The sequence below is a fragment of the Cataglyphis hispanica genome, chromosome 3, assembly GCF_021464435.1.
Source record: "Cataglyphis hispanica isolate Lineage 1 chromosome 3, ULB_Chis1_1.0, whole genome shotgun sequence".
Classification (NCBI taxonomy): domain Eukaryota; kingdom Metazoa; phylum Arthropoda; class Insecta; order Hymenoptera; family Formicidae; genus Cataglyphis; species Cataglyphis hispanica.
Genome location: NC_065956.1, coordinates 12132754 through 12159961, shown reverse-complemented (window position 1 = coordinate 12159961; position 27208 = coordinate 12132754). Strand labels below are relative to the sequence as shown.

The 27208-nt window shown below is 26.0% G+C and overlaps 1 protein-coding gene and 1 long non-coding RNA gene across 3 annotated transcripts in view; one reads left to right on the top strand and one right to left on the bottom strand.

Annotated features, from left to right (window-relative positions):
• The window catches only part of LOC126859214 (protein outspread), a 189006-nt gene that overhangs the window by 43428 nt on the left and 118370 nt on the right, over positions 1–27208 (top strand). Inside the window, 1 exon segment of the mRNA XM_050610241.1 lies at positions 2615–2695. Coding sequence (XP_050466198.1) covers positions 2615–2695 — 81 coding nt within the window.
• On the bottom strand, positions 11324–14792 carry LOC126859327 (uncharacterized). Of its 2 annotated transcripts, XR_007688796.1 has the most exons (5): positions 14715–14792; positions 14020–14241; positions 13503–13728; positions 12743–12856; positions 11324–11530 (listed from the first exon to the last, which is right to left on the bottom strand). It is a non-coding gene; the product is annotated as an uncharacterized LOC126859327 (long non-coding RNA). The 2 variants fall into 2 exon arrangements; XR_007688795.1 differs by lacking the exon at positions 11324–11530 and having other exon boundaries at positions 12467–12856.

The following is a 27208-nucleotide window of genomic DNA, read 5'->3' as shown; positions in this document are numbered from 1 at the left end:
ACCAGAAGGAAACGGTCCATCGGAGAGCAAGCGACTTGTTGTCCAATTATTGTCAATTGTAAGAGACAAGTGTCTCCAATTGCATAACGTCGCGATAGGCGCATTCATCGAGCCGCAGATGTGGAGAAAGAAAAAGAAAGAGAGAGAACTCATGAATTATCTTTAATGAACCGTTTGGAGAGGTATGATATTTTCACTAGGCGTGAAAAAATCGGATGATAACCGTGACAGACGGGAGAACTGCACCGCGAATTAGCGTGATAAATCGTAATGTGAATGAAATTTCCGTATCGAAATGTTGAAATTAATAATATAAGCTATGTTCTCCCTTTTTAACTGCAGATTTATCGCTTAATTTACATGCTCAGGTTAAACAAAAGATTTGAATCGCATTTTATAATGATATCTTTACTTTAATCCAAACATAATTCATTATAGAATTGTCAATATTTTAATTATTATTTTAATTACTACTGAAAAAGCATGTGTCTTAAATTTTATACGTTGAACAGGAAATTTTATTTATTCACACTTGAAAAATTTATCCATGAAAAAATTATAAAGCAGAATATTTTTTTGCGTTAGCTTACTCATGTAGTCTTCGCGTAGAATTATTATTTCATAATGATGCTCGCCGATGCGTTTTAATGACTGGCGATACGCTATAATAGGATGGTTTATGGTTCGCTACGTTCGTGCTGTCGGTACGTGACAATCAACACGCCGGAAGTTAATTGTGAACGTGCGATGAGCGACAGGAAATCGTGCAAACCGGACGGAAAGTAGTTAAACAGAGCGTAGGTACTCTCCGGGTTCGTCGGAATCGATTTGATCAACGAGAATTTTATCTGTGACGCGCAAAACAACTCGCGCGTTATTGATATACCAATCATTAGACAACTTTCGATTAGCCTTGCGCTTTTCAGCTAATGTTTTCTCAATATAAGCAGTAATTGTGATCACGGTCGACGAGATAACTGGACCGTGAATCCGGCGTTTGACATTCTTATACGTACGAAATAGCATGGAAAGTTTCTCTGGCTTTTATTTATTTGCGATGTTCGCGGATCGAGAAGATTCGTTTAATCGCATTTCACGGCTATTTTCATAAATATTTCTTAGATGAAATATTAAATCTAAAAGATACCTCTGTATACATGTATGTACGAGTATATATATTTTTAATTTTCTTTTAAATTTCATGTTTTTACATAGAGTATAATAATTTCAGAATTAAAGTGAATTTTATGATGCAGAATTACTTCGTATTTAATTAGCTATTTTTATTTTACTGTAATGCGGAAATCACAGTATAGACGATTAAATTTTTTTCAAAAGTTTTATGAATATAGTTTTGTGTATTGAAAATTATATGTTATACTCTAACGAATCTTATATTTTCTTTCATCTATCACGTTTATTTCTCTTGCGATCTGAGTTCACTCGTTCGTTGACTTCGGCATGTGTTTGTTGTTTAGATATCGAGTGTTTTTGTCGCGAATGCCTGACATTCTTTCGTTTAATCCGTAAGGAAGTACCATAATTCTCTCGAAGGAGAGAGGCGTGGAACGCCTCCCGTACGTAGCAGCCTTTATTTCTCCATAAAGCCGAGCGAATTCTCGTTCTTGTTACGATCCTTTCGCGAGAGATGATCATTTCGTTTCGAGATTGCCGCGCAATGGGAGACGACGTATTACTTCTTCGCACGAGAGAGTGGCCTTTTTGCCAGTTTGGCCACGCCAGCCGTGCCGTTTCATCGTATAACCACGGCGCGATGGCTATTATCTACGCGGTATTATCTACTACGAGATTATAACGAGTGTCGAATTATTGCGCACTGATTGCCGCATGTAAGTGCGCGAAGACTTGCGTCGGATAAGTCTTTGAACACTCTTGAAAGACATAGATTCTTGATGTCGTGCACGTTCCACAGTCCAGTTGTAACTTTACGCAATTGTACAATGACATTTTATTAGATTGAGCGCATCAAATATGAATTTGATTGCTTGTGCTACATAGCGGATATAGATGAATGGTAATTTTTCGAGAATAAACGCTAATAATTTTTTTCCAATGTGGATACACGTTATTAAATTATGAAAAATTTTATGATTTTTTATTTAAATAAATTATTTTTAATTAATCCATCCATATATATATATATATATATATATATATATATATATATGGATGGATTAATTAAAAATAATTTATTTATAAAAATAATTATTTTAAATAAAAAATCAAAATTTTTCATTATATATATATATATATATATATATATATATATATATATATATAAGGCTTTTTCGTCTGATATGAATTAGAACGAAAATTTTCGAAAAATTTTTGAGAAAGTTAGATTCTTTTCAGCCATACATCAGCCATGTATTTTTTTTCTTTTATTTTAGAAAATTGTTATACACTTTATTTCTTCCATCATTTTTTTTAAATAGGAAATTTTTGATCAACTTAAAAACATGCACAATTACTCTCTATACATATATATTACATGTACACACATATCTCTGCCCGTTTAAAGATCAATTTCCAACTATTTCATTAAGCAATAACGCAAGCAAGTATTTATAAAATCAATTATTTCTTGTTTCAGGCTACAAGGAAGATTTCCAAATGTGGATACCTGTTCGTCGCGCCTGGATGGGACTTTTCAAACCCTCTGAACCGCACAAAGGTGAGTTTTTTTTTTATCATTTAAGATTGATATTTTTTATCGCCGATTTTTCATTGCCGGAACGCGCCGCGATACATTCCATCAATCATTTCTGTTTCGACACTCAGGATTATATTATCGGACGTTCGCTTCTATCGATCGAGGGAGATTGCAACGCGAGATGTAAATCGAGCCGCGCAATTTGCTCATTATCGAGAAAGTGAGGATAAGTTTGGGATGCCGTTTCTTCTAGTATCCTCAGCGCACCGGAAAGACCCACGCGATACGTTTTTCGCGATGCGATTCGCGCTCACGGTTCACTTTGCGAAAACGTGACTTCGAGAAACACGTATATAAACGAAATCGTTCCGGCTTTATTTTACATTTATGGTGGCGCGTGCACACGCGCACGAATGTTGTTCCTTTCTAAACTTTCTCCGACGTGAAACGGTCGTTAATATTTTATATGAATGCACTTTTTTTTTTTTTTATTTTGACGTCTCGGTCGCGTTGGAGAAAATCAAAATTTTTCCGAAGGTTTCCGAAGTCGTTTCCGACGTTGGCTGCGGCGATTCACCAAGAGATGCAGAAACACGGATGCCGGTTCGCCAAGGTGTCGGTCGTATGATTTATGCTCGTTTAATGGGACCGCCAATAAACAGATTCCTTCGGCTGTTGCAATTTTCTCTGTCAAAGATCGCCGCGACATGTGCGCTTTGATTGACGTGTCGAGGATCCGGGGACAGTACCGTTAATTGAAAACGTGATGAAGTCGAGAGAGAAGATTAACGATTCTATAAAAATTATAATAATTCGTAGAATCGCTAACGTTATTATATCGCAAATACACGGTAACCTTTAAAAACCACCGTGAGATTCTTGTTGTAATACGTGAAGAGATTGCTTATTAATTAAGATAAAGTGGCGGTGCTGTGATATCCTTGAATTACGAAGGAAATGTCAAGCGAAAGATGTTGTATTGTTACTATCAAAGATCAACAATAATCTTTAGTTGTTGTGAAGCTGCGTTTGTTTATCGCCGTATTACGAGAGTTTTGTGTATAATTTTTAAAAAAATATTGCACGCAATTATCACTAATAGTATATACGCACGAATTAAATTGTTTGCGAGAAAATGCCAAGGAACGCGCAATTTCTTTGTTTGACGTTTATATCTTTAAAGACTAAGATTATTAAATATTCTTGATTATTAGCCGAGATTTTTAGAACAGAATCGATAATTATCGACATGTATCGAGTGTTCGTATTATCTTGCTTGCGAGTAGAAAGCGGTCTTATGGTGACCGTCTCTGGCCTCGATCTTAGTCTCTCGTTTGCGATAATCTGTCGTGTGATGATTTCATGACAGGCGAATCGTTCTGATTTTTGTTACGATTTTTCTATTTATTCCTAATCAAGAGCACTTTCACGGATTATTGCCGTATGTGAAATTCTGATAACGATTCTCTCCGATAAAAGCACTGTTTCATTTAAGTGCGCGTTATAACTTTATTTTTTATTATTATAATTATAGAAATGCTTTTTATTTTGCACACATCTGTTAGTTATTCATATTATGATATTGCTTTCCCACGATACAAGTCTAGAGACAATATAGCATTTGCAATATAATATTTGTATATTCTTAGTTCTTAAAAGACTCTTGAAGACCGTAATAAACGTTTTCTATTATTTACTGCTACTTCGAGTTTCTGCATAAACCGCGCTTGTCATAAATAGAAAAAAAAAAATTATTCCATGAATGATTTCGCGGAGACTGTCTCGATTACCTGTGACTATCTGACGACCGTTAACTGTCATCTCCGCGGTTGAAAGTATCATCGGAAGATTACGTAGACCGCCACACGAATCTGTAAATCTCGGTCGTTACGCTGCGGAGAAAGTGAATAATTAGAAACCGCTTTAAGAATGAACTCTTAAAGGTCTTTGGAGCCTCCGAATAGCGAAGCGGTGCATAAGTGTGCATTAATGTGGCCATCGATTCTTTAATTAAGTGGACCTTGCTAATTCGTAAGCAACTTATCCTTATTTTCTCCCTTTTTTCTCCTCAATGACATGTTTTGCTATACGTTTAATAATTTACCAACCATTTCGATATCGTATTGCGATTGATGTTATTTTATCGTCCGATACTCTGTTACTTAAGCGACTCGGATTCCAGAGAGATTATTACTTAATATTTTATGGCATTCCTATCTAACTCTTTTCCCATCGATGCATAAACATTTATGTCAGATGGCGCATATTTGTGATTTTTTTCACTCGATTTAGATCTGTCATTATACATATTTTTATGTCAAAAAGTTAAAATTAAAGTTTCCGTATTTTTTAATAACTTTAATATATAAATCTGAGTTTTTTCGAAACACATTTATTTAATAAATTATATTATTTTTAAATTAATAAGAAAACAAAACAATTATAAATTGTTAAATATATTTTATTTACTCATTCATATTTAATTAAATATTTAATAAAATTTTTCATGACATTTGATACAAGTTTTCGATTTATATGTTTTATTCGACCAACTAGATAAATCTACATTATTTATCTTCGTTATCGGTCTGTATGAGTATGTATCATTTTTATCAAACCAATGGTCACGTTAAGAAAATTCCCGGATTCGTTCGCGACTGGAAACTGGACGATGTAGAGTCGGTCCGTTTGCTTGGTATTTCGCACGTTTTAAATTTCACGACGACCGATGGAGTCGTAGTACAACTCATCGCGATATAATAAAGCGACGCCTCTATTTTCACTCCGGTAGTACCTCGAGGCACATCGAGAGAAGTCGAATGGTAGGAATCTCTCACGGGTCGTGAGATCGAAGAGGATCGATGGATCTCCATTGCAATATTGCGGTTAGAGAAATACTCTCGCGAACATGCGTAACTATTTGTGCGGCTGGAAATTACATTTGTTCCATTCTCCTCTCGATTTCCCTCTGAAGTTGAAAGTTTTTTCTCGCTTAAAAAAGAAAGAGATATTTAATTTTTATGAAGATGAAGTCTTTATATATGCGGTCTATATATGCGATGGAATATTTTTTTATAGATCTATTAAACAAGATTTAGCATTTGCTCTTTTTAATTACCTGTTATCCAATCAAACAAGCTCAATTTGCCACATAATAATAATCCTCAGCAGGCGTCATCACAAATTTTCTTAAGCTTTTGATGTAATAATTTATATAATTACAGTTTATATAATTTTAAAAAGAGATGTTGCGAAAATTAGAAAAGATTTATAAGAAAATAATCTCAATTGCACATCTTACGACTGATCTATATAACTAAATTTTTTAAGCAACATTTTTTAAATTAAAATGTTTGTAAAGAATTGGAAGGAGGAAGGCTGAGAGTTAATATATATATGCATTTACGCGCGTAATCGCGATTGCGACTCCTCGATATTGGGATATAGCAAACCATTGCGTTTACGTTAGAATGCACATAGTAAAAGCGTGGAGTAAAAAAAAAGTCCGGAAAACATGAAAATCTTTCGCAATTGTCGATAAAGCAAACGCGGTGTTGCAAGATGACGTGCTTGCGCGCGACAGTAAAACGCTCCGTTATACATTCACGGTGTGTTTGCACCGTTTTAACGACACGATAAAACGATAAGGTGCAACAACTCTGGCCATAATGCGCGGACATCTTTTTATCGCGTAATAGTATTGGCGAAAAATAAACAACCTCTGTCTTTTTGTATTACTTGTGAAAAGATAGAACTCTATCAGTCAATCGTGGTTATAGTACGCAGAAAGATTGCATAATAACTTCGCCGAAGAAGTGCAAAATAATTCGCGGCATGTAAATAATGTAAATATGTGGAGGCACGTATGTTGCTGAAACGGCACGCGGATTAATCCCAGCGATAACGGCCGCGAACACGCTTCGATTGATAACAGCCGTATCAGTAATGGAAACGCGAGCGAGAGAGTTAACACAGTGACAGCGTTAATTCGCCAATCGTTGTAATTAATTGAATCAGTGACGATTATTTTTTTCTTATAATTAAGGCGATCCCGATTAATTTATCGATTCGATGTTAATCGATTAAGCGCCGATTAAGCTTACCTGGCAGAAACGCTTTAATTGCAATGCATCTGTTTTGCACAGTCAGCCAATATTGATATCATATTTGTGTCGCCACAGCGTTTTACACGTGTTTCGTTAGCTTTTAACGCAAAACAATATGCGTTTGTTACGCAACAATTTGTTTTTGCGACACGGTTTATTATAGCCAAATGTTGTCATCGTTATGAATAAGATGCCGCACTTTTTTCGCACGAACATATCCTTCCGTTTCCTCTTGAACGTTCTATTGTCCTGACATTACATATTAATGATGTGACGACGCTTTGTTGCGTAATCCATGTGTATTTTGTTGCGACGCACCTATGACACCTGCTCGTACACGATACGACACGTTATCGTGTACTCACATTTGGCGCTAATCTAAAATGTAAACATTCTTATCGCACAGAAAAGGCACGAAGAACTCGTGTCTTCTCGTTCTCACCTTGTGAGTGACTTCATTCTCGACTGTTCATTGAAAATAAATTGTCGTATCTGTTTTTTATCGCGCAATTGTAAGAAACGTTTGTATCGTAAACGTCTCGGTATATTATCAGCAAATTTACAAGACTTGTCTTGGAAATAATTCCTATTTTCCGTACTTTTTGTACATAAATATTATCAACTTTTTAATATGAGAATATAATTTTTATAATTACTAAATAAAAAAGACGTCATTGATATCATAAAAAATATTTTAGAATAGATTCCATATGTGTATGTATGACGCGCATCAAGTTAATACGAAATATTGATAAAATACTTAATGTTAAGAATGAAGAAAGCAATTCTCTTTTCTTTTCTTCTTTAAAATATTTATTTTTTTATCGAAGAAAAATGCAACTCAAGATTTATCGAAGCACTTGTCGCAGAAGTATTTTACGACATCAGCGAGACATTATGTATATATAATAAGCGATAAAACGCAATATGACACGCGTCAAAATAACATATTTTGATAAAATACCATTGACAAAAATTTAGCGGAACGAGTCGAACTAGTCGAGCATCATTCCTTGCGACAATGACGATAATAACGATATATCCCTTGCGATAGTTCAATTAAGAACGATCGAACCTAATTCCAGTACGTCATACATCGCCCTCCTCCTTTAATTATCCAATTAACTCGGCTCGGTTCATCGCCTTGAATGAGGCTATCGAGAAAATCGAGAGCCAGGGAATTCGTCAGATATTTTCCAGTGAGCGAGGAAACGGCAAACGAGATACAGATGGGACGATGAAATTAGCGCAGCGCAATTCTAATGAATCGTGCGGGAAGCGCGAAAAAAGATGGAGGTTGGATGCGCGCGCGCGAAACATTCCCGGGTCGCAGATTTACATTGTACGCACGGCGCGTTCTCCGTTTCCTTTCACTGTTTTTTTTTTCTTTTTTTTTTCGGTCTCGCCGTGAAACTGTAAGTGTGTAAGTTGTTGCTCGCATTATTTCCAACATTCTTGACACGTGTAGGTTCCGCGGTCTCAAAGATCGGTCGGCGTTAAGGTGCGCCGCGTATCACGTCTCACACGATGAAGGAGCCTCGTAAATAGCGACGTTAATCACGGAACCGCACGAAATTGTTTACACGACGTTTCTAATGGACGGTTAACGACTCTATTTCAGGATTACATTTGACGAGGCCGAGAATAATTAATTCTTCACCGCGAGTGAAAGCGAAAAATTTAGCATGTGCATTTGATATGAAACATAGGTATTGAACAATTAAATTTTTACTTGTCAGAAATTATTGATAGAATCGCAAGTTTCAGTTGTATTATCTGTAATTTTGTATCGATGTTTTTTTTTATTTTTTTCCGCTTGGTGTCTATTTCGTTTGCTTTGAAAGAGAAAAATATGTATGAATAGCGGTTGACGAGTAATTTACGACTTTAATTAATAGATCGTTAAAATTTTATCAGAGCGATATACAGTTTTATTATTCATTTACGTTAGAGAGAAAGAGTAGCAATGGGGAGCAATAAATTTTCGATGCGCGCTTTCGCGCGATAAAACAATTTAATCGGACGCATTCGCGTTTCTATGCACAGCTTTAATGAGCATGTTCCTGCTTGCAACGATGCAATCGTCGCGTCGTCGGTCGACCTGCACATGCGAATAGTACACGGCTTAAGCTTGCCGCTGCAAAATACATTTGCTTACAGCTGGCTCACGTACGTTCATATAAAACATGGTATTATTCGCGAGTTATGCCCCGTATGCATGTCGATGCACTTCTCTTTTTTCGCTCTTCCCCCTCTTTGTGCTGCCTCTTAAAGTCCACCCTTAGCACACACATATGCACATTGTCGCGCCTTTTTTCCGGTTAATAATTCGCGCGATGAATGTAAATGTATCTTCGATCCATTCAAATCCGATGAAATATATTAGACACACGATCCTTCTAAATAAAAAATAGTCGCCGCGCGCGCAAAATTGACAGCAAAAGACGCGTTGGCGATCGGGATTGTGATAAACATCTCTTAGGAATCCGATGATATATACTAAGCCGAAAAATATATTCCCCTTTGCGAATCCCGCTTACCATCTGCGCGGAGTTGCAAAAGTCCGCGCAAATCACTGTCGTTTCATCGCGCGGTACATTGCAGCGTTTACGAGCGGCATATATCAGCGGTTTTCAATGCATTGCGTCTGCAACTCGAAAATGTTGCTCATAGAAGGATTAGTAGTTGTAGTAGTTATGGTGTTAGCACCAATCTTGAGAAGCTTTTTTTTCCTAATTTGCACTGCAACCAGATGATTTTGAATGGAATTTCTGGAGAAATTCTCGGTAACTATTAATTTAATAAAACGCAACGCTGCTGCGTTCTTGATTCTACGATTACTGAGGAAATAAATAAACGTGATTGCGCGAAATTGACACGTGAATCTCCCACGTACAAAGTATACTTTTGTCGAGTTAAAATTTATAAAACATTCATAAAATTAAAGGTCGCGTCGAATGTATTTGCCTCGCTTTCTATTATCGCAAAAAACTTCGCATTTATATACATTTGTCTCTCTAAATATCTCAGCTTGCAAATTTTTCAAACGCGATTTATATGTGTATTGAAATAAATATACAAATTGATATATTTATAATGTACATTGAATTTTACAAAACACAAGATATTTATAATACGCATATTTATACATATATATATATATATATACGAATCACTTATTATTAAATAGTGTCAATATTGCCAAATATAATAGCCGATAAAAAAAAATTATTTTAATTATCTTTGAAACATTTTAATTATCTTTGGTAATTAAATACAATCAAACATTTTTATATGAAATATCGAATCTACAATCGTTTTTAACTTAAAAGATTTATTATTTATTATTTATTTATACTATTGTATTATATATTTATTTACAATATTATATAAATAATATTCTATGTAATATTATTTATATTAAATTGCATTAAACATGGCAATTTCTCTCTTGATAATAACAAGTTAATTACTAATTGATAATAACAAGTTAATTACTAATTAATTAAGTAAATAATTTTAATTTAATTATTAATTACTAAGTAATAACTTTAAACTTTAAAGATACTTAATTACTAAATGATTTTACGATAATCATAATAATTATTTGTTTATTTTTTTAAGAGAAAATTGTATAATAATAATATTACAAAAATAATTATGTAAGAAATAAAAAATAAGTCATTATATTGTTTGTAATCACTTATTTTTTGATTTATGAGGAATATACAAATTATTTTTGATTTATTAAAATCACACAATTTCATAGAGCACAAATGAAAAAGGACTTTAATAAAGTAAATTTCGTTTAATTAATTAAATAATTGATTAACTATTTTATTTATAATTAAATAGATATATAATTTTTAATTAATATTGTAACATTAGTGTTTAATTTTGAGTAGAATGACAAAAACTTTAAATTTTTATTTAAAAAAAAGTATTGAATAATTCGAATGTATAATCTATTATTATTTATCAATTTGTTAAAAAAAGTTTTTGTCATAATATATATATATATATATATATATATATATATATATATATATATATATACACATGTAGATCAAATATTAAAATTAGTTAAGCAGTAAAGTATCGCATGATGATGTTGACAAAGATTATAATAACAGAGGATATACAATCTAAAACTAAATCTAAACTTAAGCGCAATTTTGAAGACAGTAATATTGAAAACAGTTAATATTGTTAATATACACAATTATAAAAGCTTGAAAGCGAACTAGCATTTAGCGTCAAATTGCGCGTATTCGCAATTCGTATTTGTAATTTGATTCATAAATAATTCATAAATTATAAAGAAATTTGATTGATTGAACTTGATGAGTTTACATTATTCACGATTATAAACGAATCGCGAATACGCGCTAATAGGTAATATTAGCTTAATATTGTACAATAATATTACAAATAGTATTGCAAATAATATTGCCCAACTTTGTCTTATAAAACAAATTTAAGAGATATATTAATTCTAACAAAACTATTGTAATTATTCTATTTTTTATAAAAAAATGTTTGATTATAATTAATTCTGCAATAGTTTTTGTCATTACATTTATTAAAAATTATACATGTATAACAACATGCACGTTGTTTAAATAATGTGAAGATGAGAATCAAGTTTCATATTATTTATAAGATCTTATCAATATTACAGTTATGTGAATTGCAGCATTGCGTCAAATATCAATGTTAATTTTTTGAATTAAATTTTGCCGTCTGACTACTGCAAAATTAGAGAGAGATTTATTAATATTATAAAGTTAAAAAAAGGCTCAAGACAAAAATAAAGAAACAGGAAGTCTGAGTCAAGCGCAGGTGATCGGGCGCAAAGAATTAAATATTAAAAATTATATAATAATCATATAATAAAATTACAAACAGAATACGTTTTGGCTCCTTTTTTGAGTTATCTTTAGTTCAAGATAACGTATAAATTAAACATACAAACTATGATATATTAAGATCATCTGATAAAAATAATAAACGTCAGTGAATAAAAGAAAAGGTTAAATAAATTGAAATGTACGGAGGAATTGCATGTTATTTTTAAAACGTACGTTGTTTTAATTTTATTACATAATTATTATATAATTTTTAATACTTAATTCTTTCCCGATCACCTGTGCTTGGCTCCGAGTGCCTGTTTCTTTGTTTGTTTATAATTAACATTATTAATATGATAATAACTTATATGTGTACATACAATCATTAACAATAAAAGAGAACAAGTTTATAAGTATATTTTGCTTATCGTTAAAAATGAAAAAAATTAGATCACACGCGTTTAAAAAGCTTCTTTGTAGTAAGTACTTTATGAGAGTTTGACAAAAATATTTCCGTTAGAAAATTTGCTGGATATGATTTTCTTTCGCTCTTATCCACATTTATATTTATCGATTTAAAATTTCTAGGTTTTTATTTACAAAGATATTTTAAGACTTTTATGCTAAGGCTTTTACTGCATTTTATTATTTATTTATTTTGGAAAAAAATGTAACATTGCTTTCTGTTACAAAATTTGAAATACTTTAAGAATTTTTAGAATTCTACGATATTTTCTACGAAATCGTCGATAAGACAATGTTGAGAAAAAAAATTTGTTGAAAAAGAAACATTTGTTGGAGAAAAAAATTGTTTGTCATCTTGTTTTAACAAAATATTCTTGTCGAACTCTATTGTAAATAAAATGGAACGTATTGAAAAAAAAAATGAAACGTTTATGGATTCACGTTTATATGAATTTTTTTATCTGTGTGGTAAGTAGAGAATATATTTCTAAATTTAAGCCATTTATTTTTGAAACATTTTGTATCGGCATTCGCGTTTGTATATATGTGTATACACAATATATACTGGCATTATTTTTTGTATCATAAAAAATTGTATCGATTTGAGATATAGTCTGCGTTTACTCTACTATAGATATTTTACTTACATATTCTATATATCCGGTAAAAAAGAAATTATTTGGAAATCGTTTTGATATTCACCTTCTACATTGTACCTAATAATAATATTAGCTGGTTCCTCTTGGTCAGAAGAGATTTTTCTGTAATAATCAAAAGTCGTAAATAATTTAAAAAGAAAGTTTTTTTTGATAATAAAAAGCCTTATAAAAAATTAATCAGAGCTTTCAACATAGCGATTAGTAATTATTACTGATTGCGATAAAATGAATATAGTTCGTCATATTATACTTATTTGAATCTTTTTCAGAAATTTTATGATAAAATAACAAAAAATATCAAAACATACATTACACCATTGCACATACATTTGTATGTACGCAGAGAATGCAAGAATTTAATAATTCATTTATTATAATTTAAATAATTTTGTATTAGAAATGACGATTTTATTTTAAATAATAATATTAAATTTATATTATTTTTTTCAATTCAAACATTTTATTGTTTTTGCAATTATTATTATTATTATTTAATAAATTTTTTTTTATAAAAGTTTATTTCATAAAATTATTAATAATAATCATTATTAATTAAAAATAGAAATATTAAGAAAATAATAAAAATTCTCTTAACTTGTTCTCAATTTTTTTATCATGTTTTATTTATCAAAGCATTAGAGTTGGCTATATAAAACAATAATTTGTACATATAAATTAATTAAGTATAAAAATATATGCATTAATATTAAAAGTATTTAATATAATGGATACATATAATAAAATTTACCTGCAGCAACAACAGATCAGCAACACAGCTATTAATACCATAATAATTATTGCAATATTTGTGCTGGTCAGGTATACATCAAAAGTATTTAAATCTTTAATACTTTTTATAGGTAATACCGTTTCTTTTTTTTTATTCAAACTCAAATTATATATCCAGTTATTATTGTTGTCATCGTTGTTTACATTTATTGGAGTATCACTAGTCGGTACTAATATTATATAAACTAAAAAAGAATTTTTTTTAATATATATATTTATATACATATATGTATATTTTTTAAAGTATAATTTCTTTTTTCGAATATATATATATATATATATATATATATATATATATATATATATATATCTTATTTTTAAAAATTATTTTTGATAAATAAAGGAAAAGATAAGTAAAAAATATCAATCTCTTATGCTTGCAAACAATCAATCTCTTATGTTTGCTTTTGATTATAAAGTATAAATATAAATTAAATAAATCTAATTATGTTGTTATATAATTTATATCATCTTACTTGATATGTATAAGATAAAAACAAAAATAAATATGTATAAAAATGACAAATGAAATATTTGCTTTATAATTTGCGTCATCCTAGAAAAACACATCGTGAATACTTGTTTAGCGCTTCTCTTGCTAATTTTAATAAGATTTGCAATTATCCGATCTTTCTCTGCTATTATTCTTCTATTAATATATACTTCTTCTATTATTAATAACACGTTGTATTGATTGTCTGAAAAGAAAAATATTTATTGAATAGATCATGTATATTGTAAAATCATAGCGATTATAAAGATTCTATAAAATCACAGCATAAAACTATCAGTACTTTTCTATTGCTCTCGATGAAGCCGGTATTTTTCTCTTTAATTTCTTATTAATAAATGATTAAAACCAAGTAATAATTTTATAAACAAATATTAAAGTAAGCACTCTTAATTAATATGACACAGTTTAAGACAACCTGTATCTTACATAGATAATTGATTTTATTTTTGAGTGTTTGTATCATCCAACCTTTACAACTTCAAGCACGAATTTGACGGAACAAAAAATCATAATGATCACATACTGATGATTTTATTCTGTTAAAACTTAGGACATATCCTAAACTAATCGCATATACGAAACATTGAAGAAAATCTCGACACATATAATATTAAAATGCTAATAATTGGTTTTATTATATTAATTTTTCAATATTACCAATTTGTGATCCAAGTTGCTGTTTCGCTGTTCGCTTTGTACGTGACACCGCATGACAATGATAATAAACATAGAGTGCTGAAGAATATAAATTTATATTTTTGTAGAATGCTAAAATGTCCTTTCGTGTCTCTTATTGGCTGTTAGTATCGTTCGAAATTATTTATATTTAAACGCACATGAATCATTCTATCTTGTTTTTATGTGAAAATTTCGGCATATTGTTTAAATTTTCTATCTTTTCGTTACTTGTAGATTCTTTTAACGTGCATTTTTATTTGGTTGTATTTTAATTGCATGCATATTACATTGATATTTATATAATATAAAATAAAACAAACATAAAAAAGGCAACCCATATTTGATTTCTTGTATGTATTTGTATTACATAATTTTTAAAAACTTTGTAAATAAGGCAAAAAGATGATAATGCTAAGTATATGCATTATTTATGAAAATGTTACTCTTATAGAATGTATTATTATGAAAGACTATTCCATAAAAATTATGGTATCAAAAAATTGAATTAAATGAAATTAAAAATTTATATATATACATACAGTTATTGGAATGTACATAATTGTTCACATTTTGAACGATTTTTTATAATAAATATCATATACAATATATTAGACATACTTTTTTTTGATATTGGAAATAAAAAGAGAAGTATTTATATAAATTTTATAATATAAAATTTTATAGTATAAAGTTTATTCAGTTGAGCTAACTTTTTAATATCATTATTTTTGTAGGGAATTAATACAACTATTACGTATTCAACATTTTTATTAATATTTATTAATATGTTTTTATAAATTTTTATTATCATTAGCGCAATTTTTTAACATCATTATTTTTAGAATAATTTTTCACAAAAATTGTTTTCTAATATAATTTGTGTATTAAAATTATGATTGTAATTTAAAATTTATTTTATAAAAATCGAATTAATGCATACTTATATATTTATATGAACTACATATTATTGTCTACATACATATAAATAGTGTCAATATTGCTAAATATAATAGCCGATTAAAGAGTATAATATATTTTAATTATTTATAGTAATTAGATACAATCACATGTTTTAGTACCAAATGGAATTTATAATCGTTTTTAAATTAAAAGATTTGTTATTCATATTATATAATATTCTAGAAATAATAAAACATGTATTATAAATTACATTATATATGTATAGCATCTTTTCGTTTGATAATAAATAGTTAATTACTGGTAAATAATTTTATTTTCTAAAATTATTTAACTAGTAGTTTTATGATAATCATAATAATCATAGAGATACTTTTTAAGCAAAACAAGATTGTCTGTAACAATAATGTTATAAAAATAATTATGTTGGAAATAAAAAAATAAGTCATTACATTATTTGCAATCATTTATTTTTTTATTTATTAGGAATATATAAATTATTTTTAATTTATTAAAATCATATTATTTTGCAGATAATTTAACAATAAACGAAAGAAAAGTCTTAATAAAATAAATTATGCTTAATTAATCATACAGTTGATTAAATATTTTGTATATAATTACAGAAATATATAGTTTCTAATTAATACTATGATGTTAGTAATTAATTTTGAATTGGACGATTCTAAAAAAAATTTTAAATTTGTATTTAAAACAATTGAATAATTTGCATGTATATTTTATAATTTATTGCTACTTATCAATTTGTTGAAATTAGTTTTTACCATAATATATGCAATATTTACATATATTAAACAAAAAACTAAATTTATTTGAGAAGTAAACCATACCGTTTAGTGATCTCGAGAAATAATAACAGAAGATATATTATCTATATCTAAAGCTTATTGTTTGTTATTTATTTCTTTATTTTATTATATAAATAATAATATATATAATATTATAAATTATAATAAATATATTATAATATTATATAACTAATAATATATATATAATATTATAAATTACCTTAAAGATGAACCATTGAATATTATAATATTGAACAATTTTGCTGGTTTATGAAACAAATTCGATTATATAATATTACTTATAATATTACTTATAACTAAACTATTGTAACTATCTGTATTGTATTTTTATAAAAAAAAATGTTTGATTAGAATTAATTTTAAAAAAGACGATTATAAAGTTTATAAGAAATAATAATTTTAAAGTATTGTATCAAATGTTTGAAGTTTTAAGGAGAAAACGCAAACATAATTTTTAATTACATTATTATTTTATAATTTATTAACAATCAACTTTTTAATAAATTTTAATATTATTAAAATTATTTTAATAATAATTAAATAATTTTATTAATATTTTTATTTTAATAATAATTAAGTAATTTTATTTAAAATAAAATTACTTAATTATTATTAGCGTAGAAATATTTATGATACGCTTGAAAATATATAATTTTCCACAATTTAAACTTTATATAGTCTCTTTAGTAAATTATTCATAAACACTTTTTTATATATTTATGCACAAAAAATAAGAACTGCATAAAATAAACTATTTTTTTCTTAATCTGATAAAATTTTCTTAATTTATAATTGTATGAACACAAATTTGTGAAAAATTAAAATTATTTATATTTACAGTTTTTCTTTTTGTCATCACTCATATAATACATTTATTAAAAATTAAAAATTAATGCATAACAAAATATGCGTTGTCTAGGGAATTTGAAATTGTGAATCGAGTTTCATATCTTACTTCATATCTTAAGAGACCTTGTTAACATCACGATTATATGAAATGCGGCCATGCGTCAAACATCAATATATTTTCGAATTAAATATTATTATATTCGTCATTATTATCTTCTGTCTCCTGCAAGATTAAAGATATTATTGATATTATTAATATGATAATAATTTGTATGTGTACACACATACATTCCCTTACGATAAAAAAAACAAAAAAAAAATAGAAATATATTTTACTTATTGTAAAGATGAAGAAAAACTATATGATCATATGAATTTAGAAACGCTTTTCCAAATTATAAGTTTGTTTATAATAGAGTTTGACAAAAATATTCTGTTGGAAAATTTGCTGGTTATGATTTTCTTCCTCTTGTCTACATTTACATCTATCGATTTAAAATTGCTAGGTTTTTATTTACGAGAATATCCTAATGTTGTTGTGCTAATATTTTATTGCTTTTTAAAATTCAAATAATTTGGATTTTATAGACATTTTTTTCGAGACCATGGATAAGACATTGATGAGACAAATGTTTGTTGGAAAAAAAATGTTTTTAACAATCTTTTTTTAACAAAATGTTCTTGGCACTTTACCTTGGTAAACAAAATTTATATTTTTAGAAAGAAATGTTTATGAATTCACTTTTATATAGTTCATAATTTTTATAAATTTGTATTTTATAATTTTTATTTATATCGATTTGAGATTTGAGATTAACTTTGCATTAATATTCTGTAGATATTTTACTTACGTTTTCCAATTCCAATATAACTCTATTGTTTTGATAACGGACCACATTGTGCCTATCGATAGCTGAATTGATACGGTGCTCAAAAATGATACATTTTCTGTAACAATTAAAATATGTAAATAATAATTTATAATTTAAAAAATGTTTTTAATAATAAAAATGTTTAAAAAAGATGTATCAAAACTTTCATCATAGCGATCAGTAATAATTACTGGTTATAATTAAATATAAAATTGGCCATATTATATTTATATGAATTTTTCACAGAATTTTTATGATAAAATAGCATAGCATTACGTTTGAAAAATTCAAATATTGACATTAATATCATATGACAGTTATATTGATTCTAATAACATAAAAAAGAGGATTTATAAAAATTATGAATTTATATCAAAATAACTTTTCCTGTACTACATTAATAGATACATATAAGTATTGCATCCATACATACACAAACACACATATACATTACACGATCGCACATATACATATATGTACGCAGAAATGAATAAATTTAATAATATATTTATTATAATTTTAGATATAATTTCGTATTAGAAATGAAAATTTTTTGTTAAATAATAATATTATTACATTAATAATTTTAGGTTTATGATATTATTTTTCTAATTCAAATTTGTTTTTAAATGAAATTAATTTTTTTGTGTAATTATTATCATTATTGTTTCTCTAATAATAAAAATAGTGAATGTAAATGTTAAGAGAGTGATAAAAGTTTTTTAAATTTATTTTATATTTTGTGTTTTATTCAAAATATTAGAGCTGGCTATCATAAAATAATTTGTATATATAAATTAAATATGAATATATATGTGTTAATATTAAAATATCTAATATGATAAGTATAATATAAAGTTTACTCCGAAATAATAACAGAGCATTATCAGCAACATTAGTGGCATCGTTGTAAGAAACGCAACTTTTATCTCCAAGTATAATGTGGGTGTATCTAAATCTTCCAAGTTATTTCTGGGTGATGCTGTTTCTCTCTTTGTCATCATCTATATATATCCACTCATTATTGCGTCCTTTTTTTTTCATTTATTGCATTTATAGCATGTTCATCATTGACCGGTGCTAACGTCATATAAACTGAAAAATTATTCTTTTAATATATACATATTTTTAATTTATAAAACTGATAACTACATTCATCAATTTTATCAATTTTAATTATTTTTCTTTTTCTTACATAAAAAACAATAATTTCAACAATAAAATTTAATAATATTTAGTAATAATTTTATATATAATAATTTTATAATAATAACATTTAAGTTTGTTATTAAATTAATTATTTATTGACAGTTAAAATTTTACACAATAAAATATATACACATTATTAATAAATCAGATGTATTTATGTATGTATTAAGAATGTATTACTTTTTTATATTATATGTAGAGAATGTATTAGAATGTATTACTTTTTTCAGATTCAGAATTTATATATATTTTAGCATTTATTTTGGATAGATATAAAAAAGTAAAAGATATGCACACAATCATTAAATTCCATTATTCATGTTTGCGTTTTGATTATAATGTATAAATATAAACTAAATGAATCAAAAATTATATTGTTATATGATTTATATTATCTTACCTAATATGCACCAGATAATAACCAAAGTACCTAGGCCTAAACATAATTGAAGTATTTGCTGCTTGATTTGCATCAACGTAGGTGAACACATTATGGATACTTATTTAGCGCTTCTCTTCTAAATTTTAATAAAGTTCAATGTATTGCAATTCTCTTTATCCAATCTTTTCTCTCTATATGGCTTTTTATTAATAGCACATTGATGATCAATAACACGTTATTGATTATCTGGAAAAAAGAAAACAATTACTGAATGTCAATCAGAATCTTGTTATGCCTTTCCGATAGCATAAATATTGTAAGCAAAATAGAGAAGATAAACTTTATAACGAGTTATTATTAAATTAAGAGAGACATTTATGATAAAATGAGAAAAATAATAAGAATTAATAAGAATAATAAAATATGAATGCTGAAAAAGCTTTGTGATTAAAGATGTTTAAATTTTTAGTATAAAGCATAGATATGTTTAGAAAATATTTATAAATGGAATTAAAATATTTGAAACTTAATAACAATAAACTTTTTTGATATGAAATATTTTTCAAAAATCGTTCAAAACATTTAGTAAATAGTTTTATTTGCTATTGAAACTTTGTAAATAACGACTATAAAAACTATAAGATTGTAGCATAAAACTATCAACGCTTCTCTCTTTGTTCTTGAACTAAAGATGATATATTTTTCTTGAATTTCTTATTAATAAAGCATTGAAATCAATTATAGTTTCATAAAGAAACATTATGATAAGCACTCTTAACATGACACAATTTAAGATAATCTATTCTTTGTATAATTGAATTTAGTTTGAAGCGTCTGTGTCGAATTTTCAAGCATAAATTCAATGGTACAAAAAAAAAAAACACAATGATCACATACTGGTGATTTTATTCTATCAAATCTTAGAACATAATTTAAACTAATTGCATATATGAAACATCGAAGAAAATCTCGATATGTAATGGCAAGATATTAAATTGTTAATAATTTTATTATAATAATTTTTAATCTTACCAATTTATGATCCAAGTCGTTGTTTCACTGTTCGCTGTATTTACGTGACACTGCATGACAATGATAAACATATGAGTAGGTACTGAAGAATATAAATTTATATTTTTTGTAGAATGCTAAAACATGCTTTCATTTGACTCTTATTAGCTGTTAGTATTGTTCGAAATTATTTATATTTAAACGCTCATGAATCATTATATCTTGTTTCTATGTTAAAATTTTTGGCATATTATTTAAATTTTCTACCTTTTCGTCACTTATAGATTCTTTTAACGTGCATTTTTATTTGATTGTATATTTGATGTTTAATTGCATGCATCTTACATTGATATTTATATAATATGAAGTAAGAAAAATAAAAAAGTCAAAACATATTTGATTTATTGTATGTATTTATATTACGTAATTTTTAAAAACTTTGTAAAAGGCAAAAAGATGATAATGCTAAGTATATGCATTATTTATGAAAATGTCACTGTTATACAATGTATTATTATGAATGAATATTCTCCAAAAATAATGATATCAAAAATTGAATTAAACGAAAATAAAAAATATATACATATGGTTATTGGAAAATATATAATTGTTCACATTTGGAACGATTTTTTATAATAAATATTATATTGCAATATATTAGACATATTTTTTCTTTTAATATTGGAAATAAAAGAGAAGTATTTATATAAATTTTATAATATAAAAATTTTATAGTATAAAAGTTTATTCAGTTGAGCCAACTTTTTAATATCATTATTTTTGTAGGGAATTGAAACAACTATTATGTATTCAACCTTTTATTAATATTTATTAATGTTTTTATAAATTTTTATTATTATTAGCGCAATTTATTAACATTATTTTTGTAGAATAACTTTTCACAGAAATTGTTTTCTAATATCATTTGTGTATTAAAATTATGATTATAATTTAAAATTTATTTTATAAAAATTGAACTAATGCATATATATATGAATTACATATTATTGTCTACATACATACAAATAGTGTCAATATTGCTAAATATAATGGCTGATAAAAAGCATAATACATTTTGATTATTTATAGTAATTAAATACAATCATATATTTTAGTGTCAAATGGAATTTATAATTGTTTTTAAATTAAAAGATTTGTTATTCATATTATATAATATTCTAGAAATAATAAAACATGTATTATAAATTACATTATACATATATAGCATCTTTTCGTTTGATAATAATTAGTTAATTACTGGTAAATAATTTTATTTTTAAAATTATTTAATTGGTAGTTTTATGATAATCATAATAATCAGAGATATTTATACTTTTAAGCAAAACAAGATTGTCTGTAACAATAATGTTATAAAAATAATTATGTTGAAAATAAAAAAATAAGTCATTACATTATTTGCAATCATTTATTTTTTATTTATTAGGAATATATAAATTATTTTTAATTTATTAAAATCATATTATTTTGCAGATTTCAAAATTTAACAATAAAACGAAAGAAAAGTCTTAATAAAATAAATTATGCTTAATTAATCATATAGTTGATTAAATATTTTGTATATAATTGCAGAAATATATAGTTTTTAATTAATACTATGATGTTAGTAATTAATTTTGAATAGATGACTTTAACAAAATTTTGTATTTAAAATTTGTATTTAAAACAATTAAATAATTTGTATGTATATGTTATAATTTATTGTTACTTGTCAATTTGTTGAAATTAGTTTTTATCATAATATATGCAATATTTACACATATTAAACAAAAACTAAATTTTTTGAGAAATAAACATACATATCGTTCAGTTATCTCGAGAAATAATAACAGAAGACATTATCTATATCTAAAGCTTATTGTTTGTTACTTATTTCTTTATTTTATTATATAAATAATAATATATATAATATTATAAATTAGCTTAAAGATGAACCATTGAATATTATAATATTGAACAATTTTGCTGGTTTATGAAACAAATTCGATTATATAATATTACTTATAATATTACTTATAACTAAACTATTGTAACTATTTGTATTGTATTTTTATAAAAAAATGTTTGATTAGAATTAATTTTAAAAAGACGATTATAAAGTTTATAAGAAATAATAATTTTAAAGTATTGTACCATAAATGTTTGAAGTTTTAAGGAGAGAAACGTGCAAACATAATTTTTAATTACATTATTTTGTAATTTACTAACAATCATCAACTTTTTAAAATATTTTAATATTATTAAAATCATTTTAATAATAATTAAGTAATTTTATTTTAAAATAGCGTTTATAGAAATATTTATGATACGTTTGAAAATATATAATTTTTTCAATTTAAACTTTGTATAATCTCTATAGTAAATTATTCATAAACATTTTTTATATATTATATATTTATACATAAAAATTAGAACTGTATAAAATAAACTAATTTTTCTTAATTTGATAGTTTTCTTTAAAAATTTTGTGAAAAATTAAAATTATTTATATTTACAGTTTTTCTTTTTGTCATTATTCATATAATACATTTATTAAAAATTAATCATGCATAACAAAATATACGTTGTCTAGGAATTTGAAATTGTGAATCGAGTTTCATATCTTACTTCATATCTTAAGAAACCTTGTTAACATCACAATTATATGAAATGCCATGTGTCAAACATCAATATATTTTCGAATTAAACATTATTATTTTCGTCTGCCGCCTGCAAGATTAATGATATTATTGATATTATTAATATGATAATAATTTTTATGAGTACACACATACATTCCTTTACGATAGAAAAACAAAAAAATAAAATATATTTTGCTTATTGTTAAGATGAAGAAAAACTATATAATCATATGAATTTAAAAACGCTTTTCCAAATTATAAGTTCGTTTATAATAGAGTTTGACAAAAATATTCTGTTGGAAAATTTGCTGGTTATGATTTTCTTCCTCTTGTCTACATTTACATCTATCGATTAATCGCTAGGTTTTTATTTACGAGAATATCTTAATGTTGTTGTGCTAATATTTTTGTTGCTATTTTAAAATTCAAATAAATTGGGATTTTATAGACATTTTTTTCGAGACCATGGATAAGACATTGATGAGACAAATGTTTGTTGGAAAAAAAATGTTTTTAACAAAATGTTCTTGGCACTTTACCTTGGTAAACAAAATTTTACATATTTAAGAAAGAAATATTCATAGATTCACGGTTATATAATTCATAATTTTTATAAATTTTTATTTTTATAATTTTTTATTTATATCGATTTGATATTAACTCTGCATTAATATTCTGTAGATATTTTACTTACGTTTTCCAATTCCAACATAACTCTATCGTTTTGATAATGGACCACATTGTGCCTATTGGTAGCTGAATTGTTACGGTGTGCAGCATTGATAAGTTTTCTGTAACAATTAAAATCTGTAAATAATTTTAAAAAAATGTTTTTAATAATAAAAATGCTTAAAAAAGATGAATCAAAACTTTCATCATAGCGATCAGTAATAATTACTGGTTACAATTAAATATAAAATTCGCCATATTATATTTATATGAATTTTTTCCAGAATTTTTATGATAATACAGCATAGCATTACGTTTGAAAAATTCAAATATTGACATTAATATCATATGATAGTTATATTGATTCTAATAACATAAAAAAGAGGATTTATTTTTATAAAAATTATGAATTTATATCAAAATAACTTTTTCCTGTACTGCATTAATAGATACAAATAAGTATTGTATGGATACATAACAAACATTCATTACATGATCGCGCATATACATATATGTACGCAAAAATGAGTAAATTTAATAATATATTTACTATAATTTAGATATAATTTTGTATTAAATATGAAAATTATTTGTTAAGTAATAATATGACATTAATAATTTTATAATATTATTTTTCTAATTCAAATATTATTATTTATTTTTTTAAATTAAATTAAATTTTTTTTTTTATGTAATTATTATCATTATTCATTTTGTTTCTCTAAAAATAAAATTAGTGAATGTAAATATAAGAGAGTAATAAAAATTTTAATTTTTTTCTATATTTTGTGCTTTATTCAAAATATTAGAGTTGGCTATCAAAAAATAATTTGTATATATAAATATGAAAAAATATGCGTTAATATTAAAAATATCTAATATGATGTATACATATAATATAAAGTTTACCCGAAGAAATAACAGATTATTATCAGTAACATTAATAGTGGCATCTTTGCAAGAAATGCAGTCTTTAAGTCGAAGTATAAATTGGAACTAGTTAAATCTTGGAAATTCTGGCGGTTCTCTCTTTTCATCATCCAAAGTATATATCCACTTATTATTGCGTCCTTTTTTTTCAATTATTGCAGTATGGATATTATTGATCGGTGCTAACATCAAATAAATTGAAAAATTATTCTTTTTGATATATACATATTTTAATTCATAAAACTGATAACTACATTCATCATTTTATCAATTTTAATTAGTTTCTTTTTCTTACATAAAGAAGCAATAATAAAATTTAATAATATTTATTATTAAAATTAATCTAATAATAAACTTAAATGTTATTATTATAAAATTATATTAATAATTTTATAATAATAACATTTAAGCTTATTATTAGATTAATTATTTATTGACAGTTAAAATTTACACAATCAAATACATATATACACATTATTAGTAAATCAGATATATGTATGTATTAAGAATGCATTATATATTACTTTTTTCAGATTCAGAATTTATATATATATAACATTTACTTTGGATAAGAAAAAAAAGTAATAGATATGCACACAATCATTAAGTTCCATTATTTATGTTTGCTTTTTGATTATAAAGTATAAACATAAACTAAAAGAATCAAAAATTATATTATTATATGATATATATTATCTTACCTAATATGCATCAAATAGAAATCAAAGCACCTAAATAAACATGTTTGAAATATTTTCTTCATGTTTTGCATCATCCTAGGTGAACACATTATGAATACTTGTTTAGCGCTTCTCTTCTAAATTTTAATAAAGTTCAATGTATTGCAATTCTCTTTATCCAATCTTTTCTCTCTATTTGGCTTTTTTATTAATAGCACATTGATGATCAATGACACATTATTGAATGTTTGAAAAAAAAGAAAATTACTGAATGTCAATCAGAATCTTGTTATGCCTTTTCGATAGCATAAATATTTTAAGCAAAATAGATATGATAAACTTTATAACGAGTTATTATTAAATTAAGAGAGACATTTATGGTAAAATGAGAAAAATAATAAAAATTAATAAGAATAGTAAAATGAATGCTAAAAAAAACTAAAAACTTTGTGATTAAAGATGTTAAAAAAAAAATATAATTTGGTTTTAATTGATGTATAACAACAAGTATATATATAAATTTTTAGTATAAAGCATAGATAGCTTTAAAAAATTATTTATAAATGGAATTAAAATACTTGAAACTTAATAACAACATAAATACTTTTTTTTTAGATGTGAAATATGAAATCATTTAAAAAATATTTAGTAAATATTTTTATTTGCTATTAAAACTTTGTAAATAACGACTATGAAAGTTATAAGATTGTAGCATAAAATTATCAACGTCTCTGCGTTGCTCTTGAGCCAAAGCTGGTATTTTTCTCTTGATTTTGTTCTTTCTTATTAATAAAACACTGAAGTCAATTATAGTATTATAAAAAAACGTTATGAAACATTCTGAATGTGACACAATTTAAGATAATTTGTACTTTGTATAATTGATTTTATTTTGAAGCGTCTGTGTGTCGGTCAATCTTCAGAACTTCAAGCATGAATTCGATGTAGAAAAAAATGATCACATACTGATGATTTTATTCTATCAAATGTTAGGACATAATTTAAACTAATTGCTTATACGAAACATTGAAGAAAGGCTTAGTACTTACGAAAATACTGAAATAATTGATTTTATGATATTAATTTTTCAATTTTACCAGTTTGTCAATCCAAGTCATTGTCTCGCTGCTTGCTATACATACATGACAGCTCACGATAATGATAAGCATATGACTACTGAAAAATATAAACAATATCCTTGCAGAATGTTAAAGTGTCCATTCGCTTATACCCTTATTGATTGTCAGTATCATACGAAATTATTTATTTTTGAATGCTCATCATATTCTTTTTAGGGAATCTCGATACATGTTTAAATTTTGCTTTTTCGTCATTTATAGATTTTTTTAATGTATACTTTTGTCGAGCAATACTTTAATCGCGAGAAATAGTTTCCGATCTCGCATTGAATAATGGCTAAGTGATTAATTTAGATATTCTCTAAGAAATCGAAGAATTTTTATTTTATGTCTTACAATAGAAAA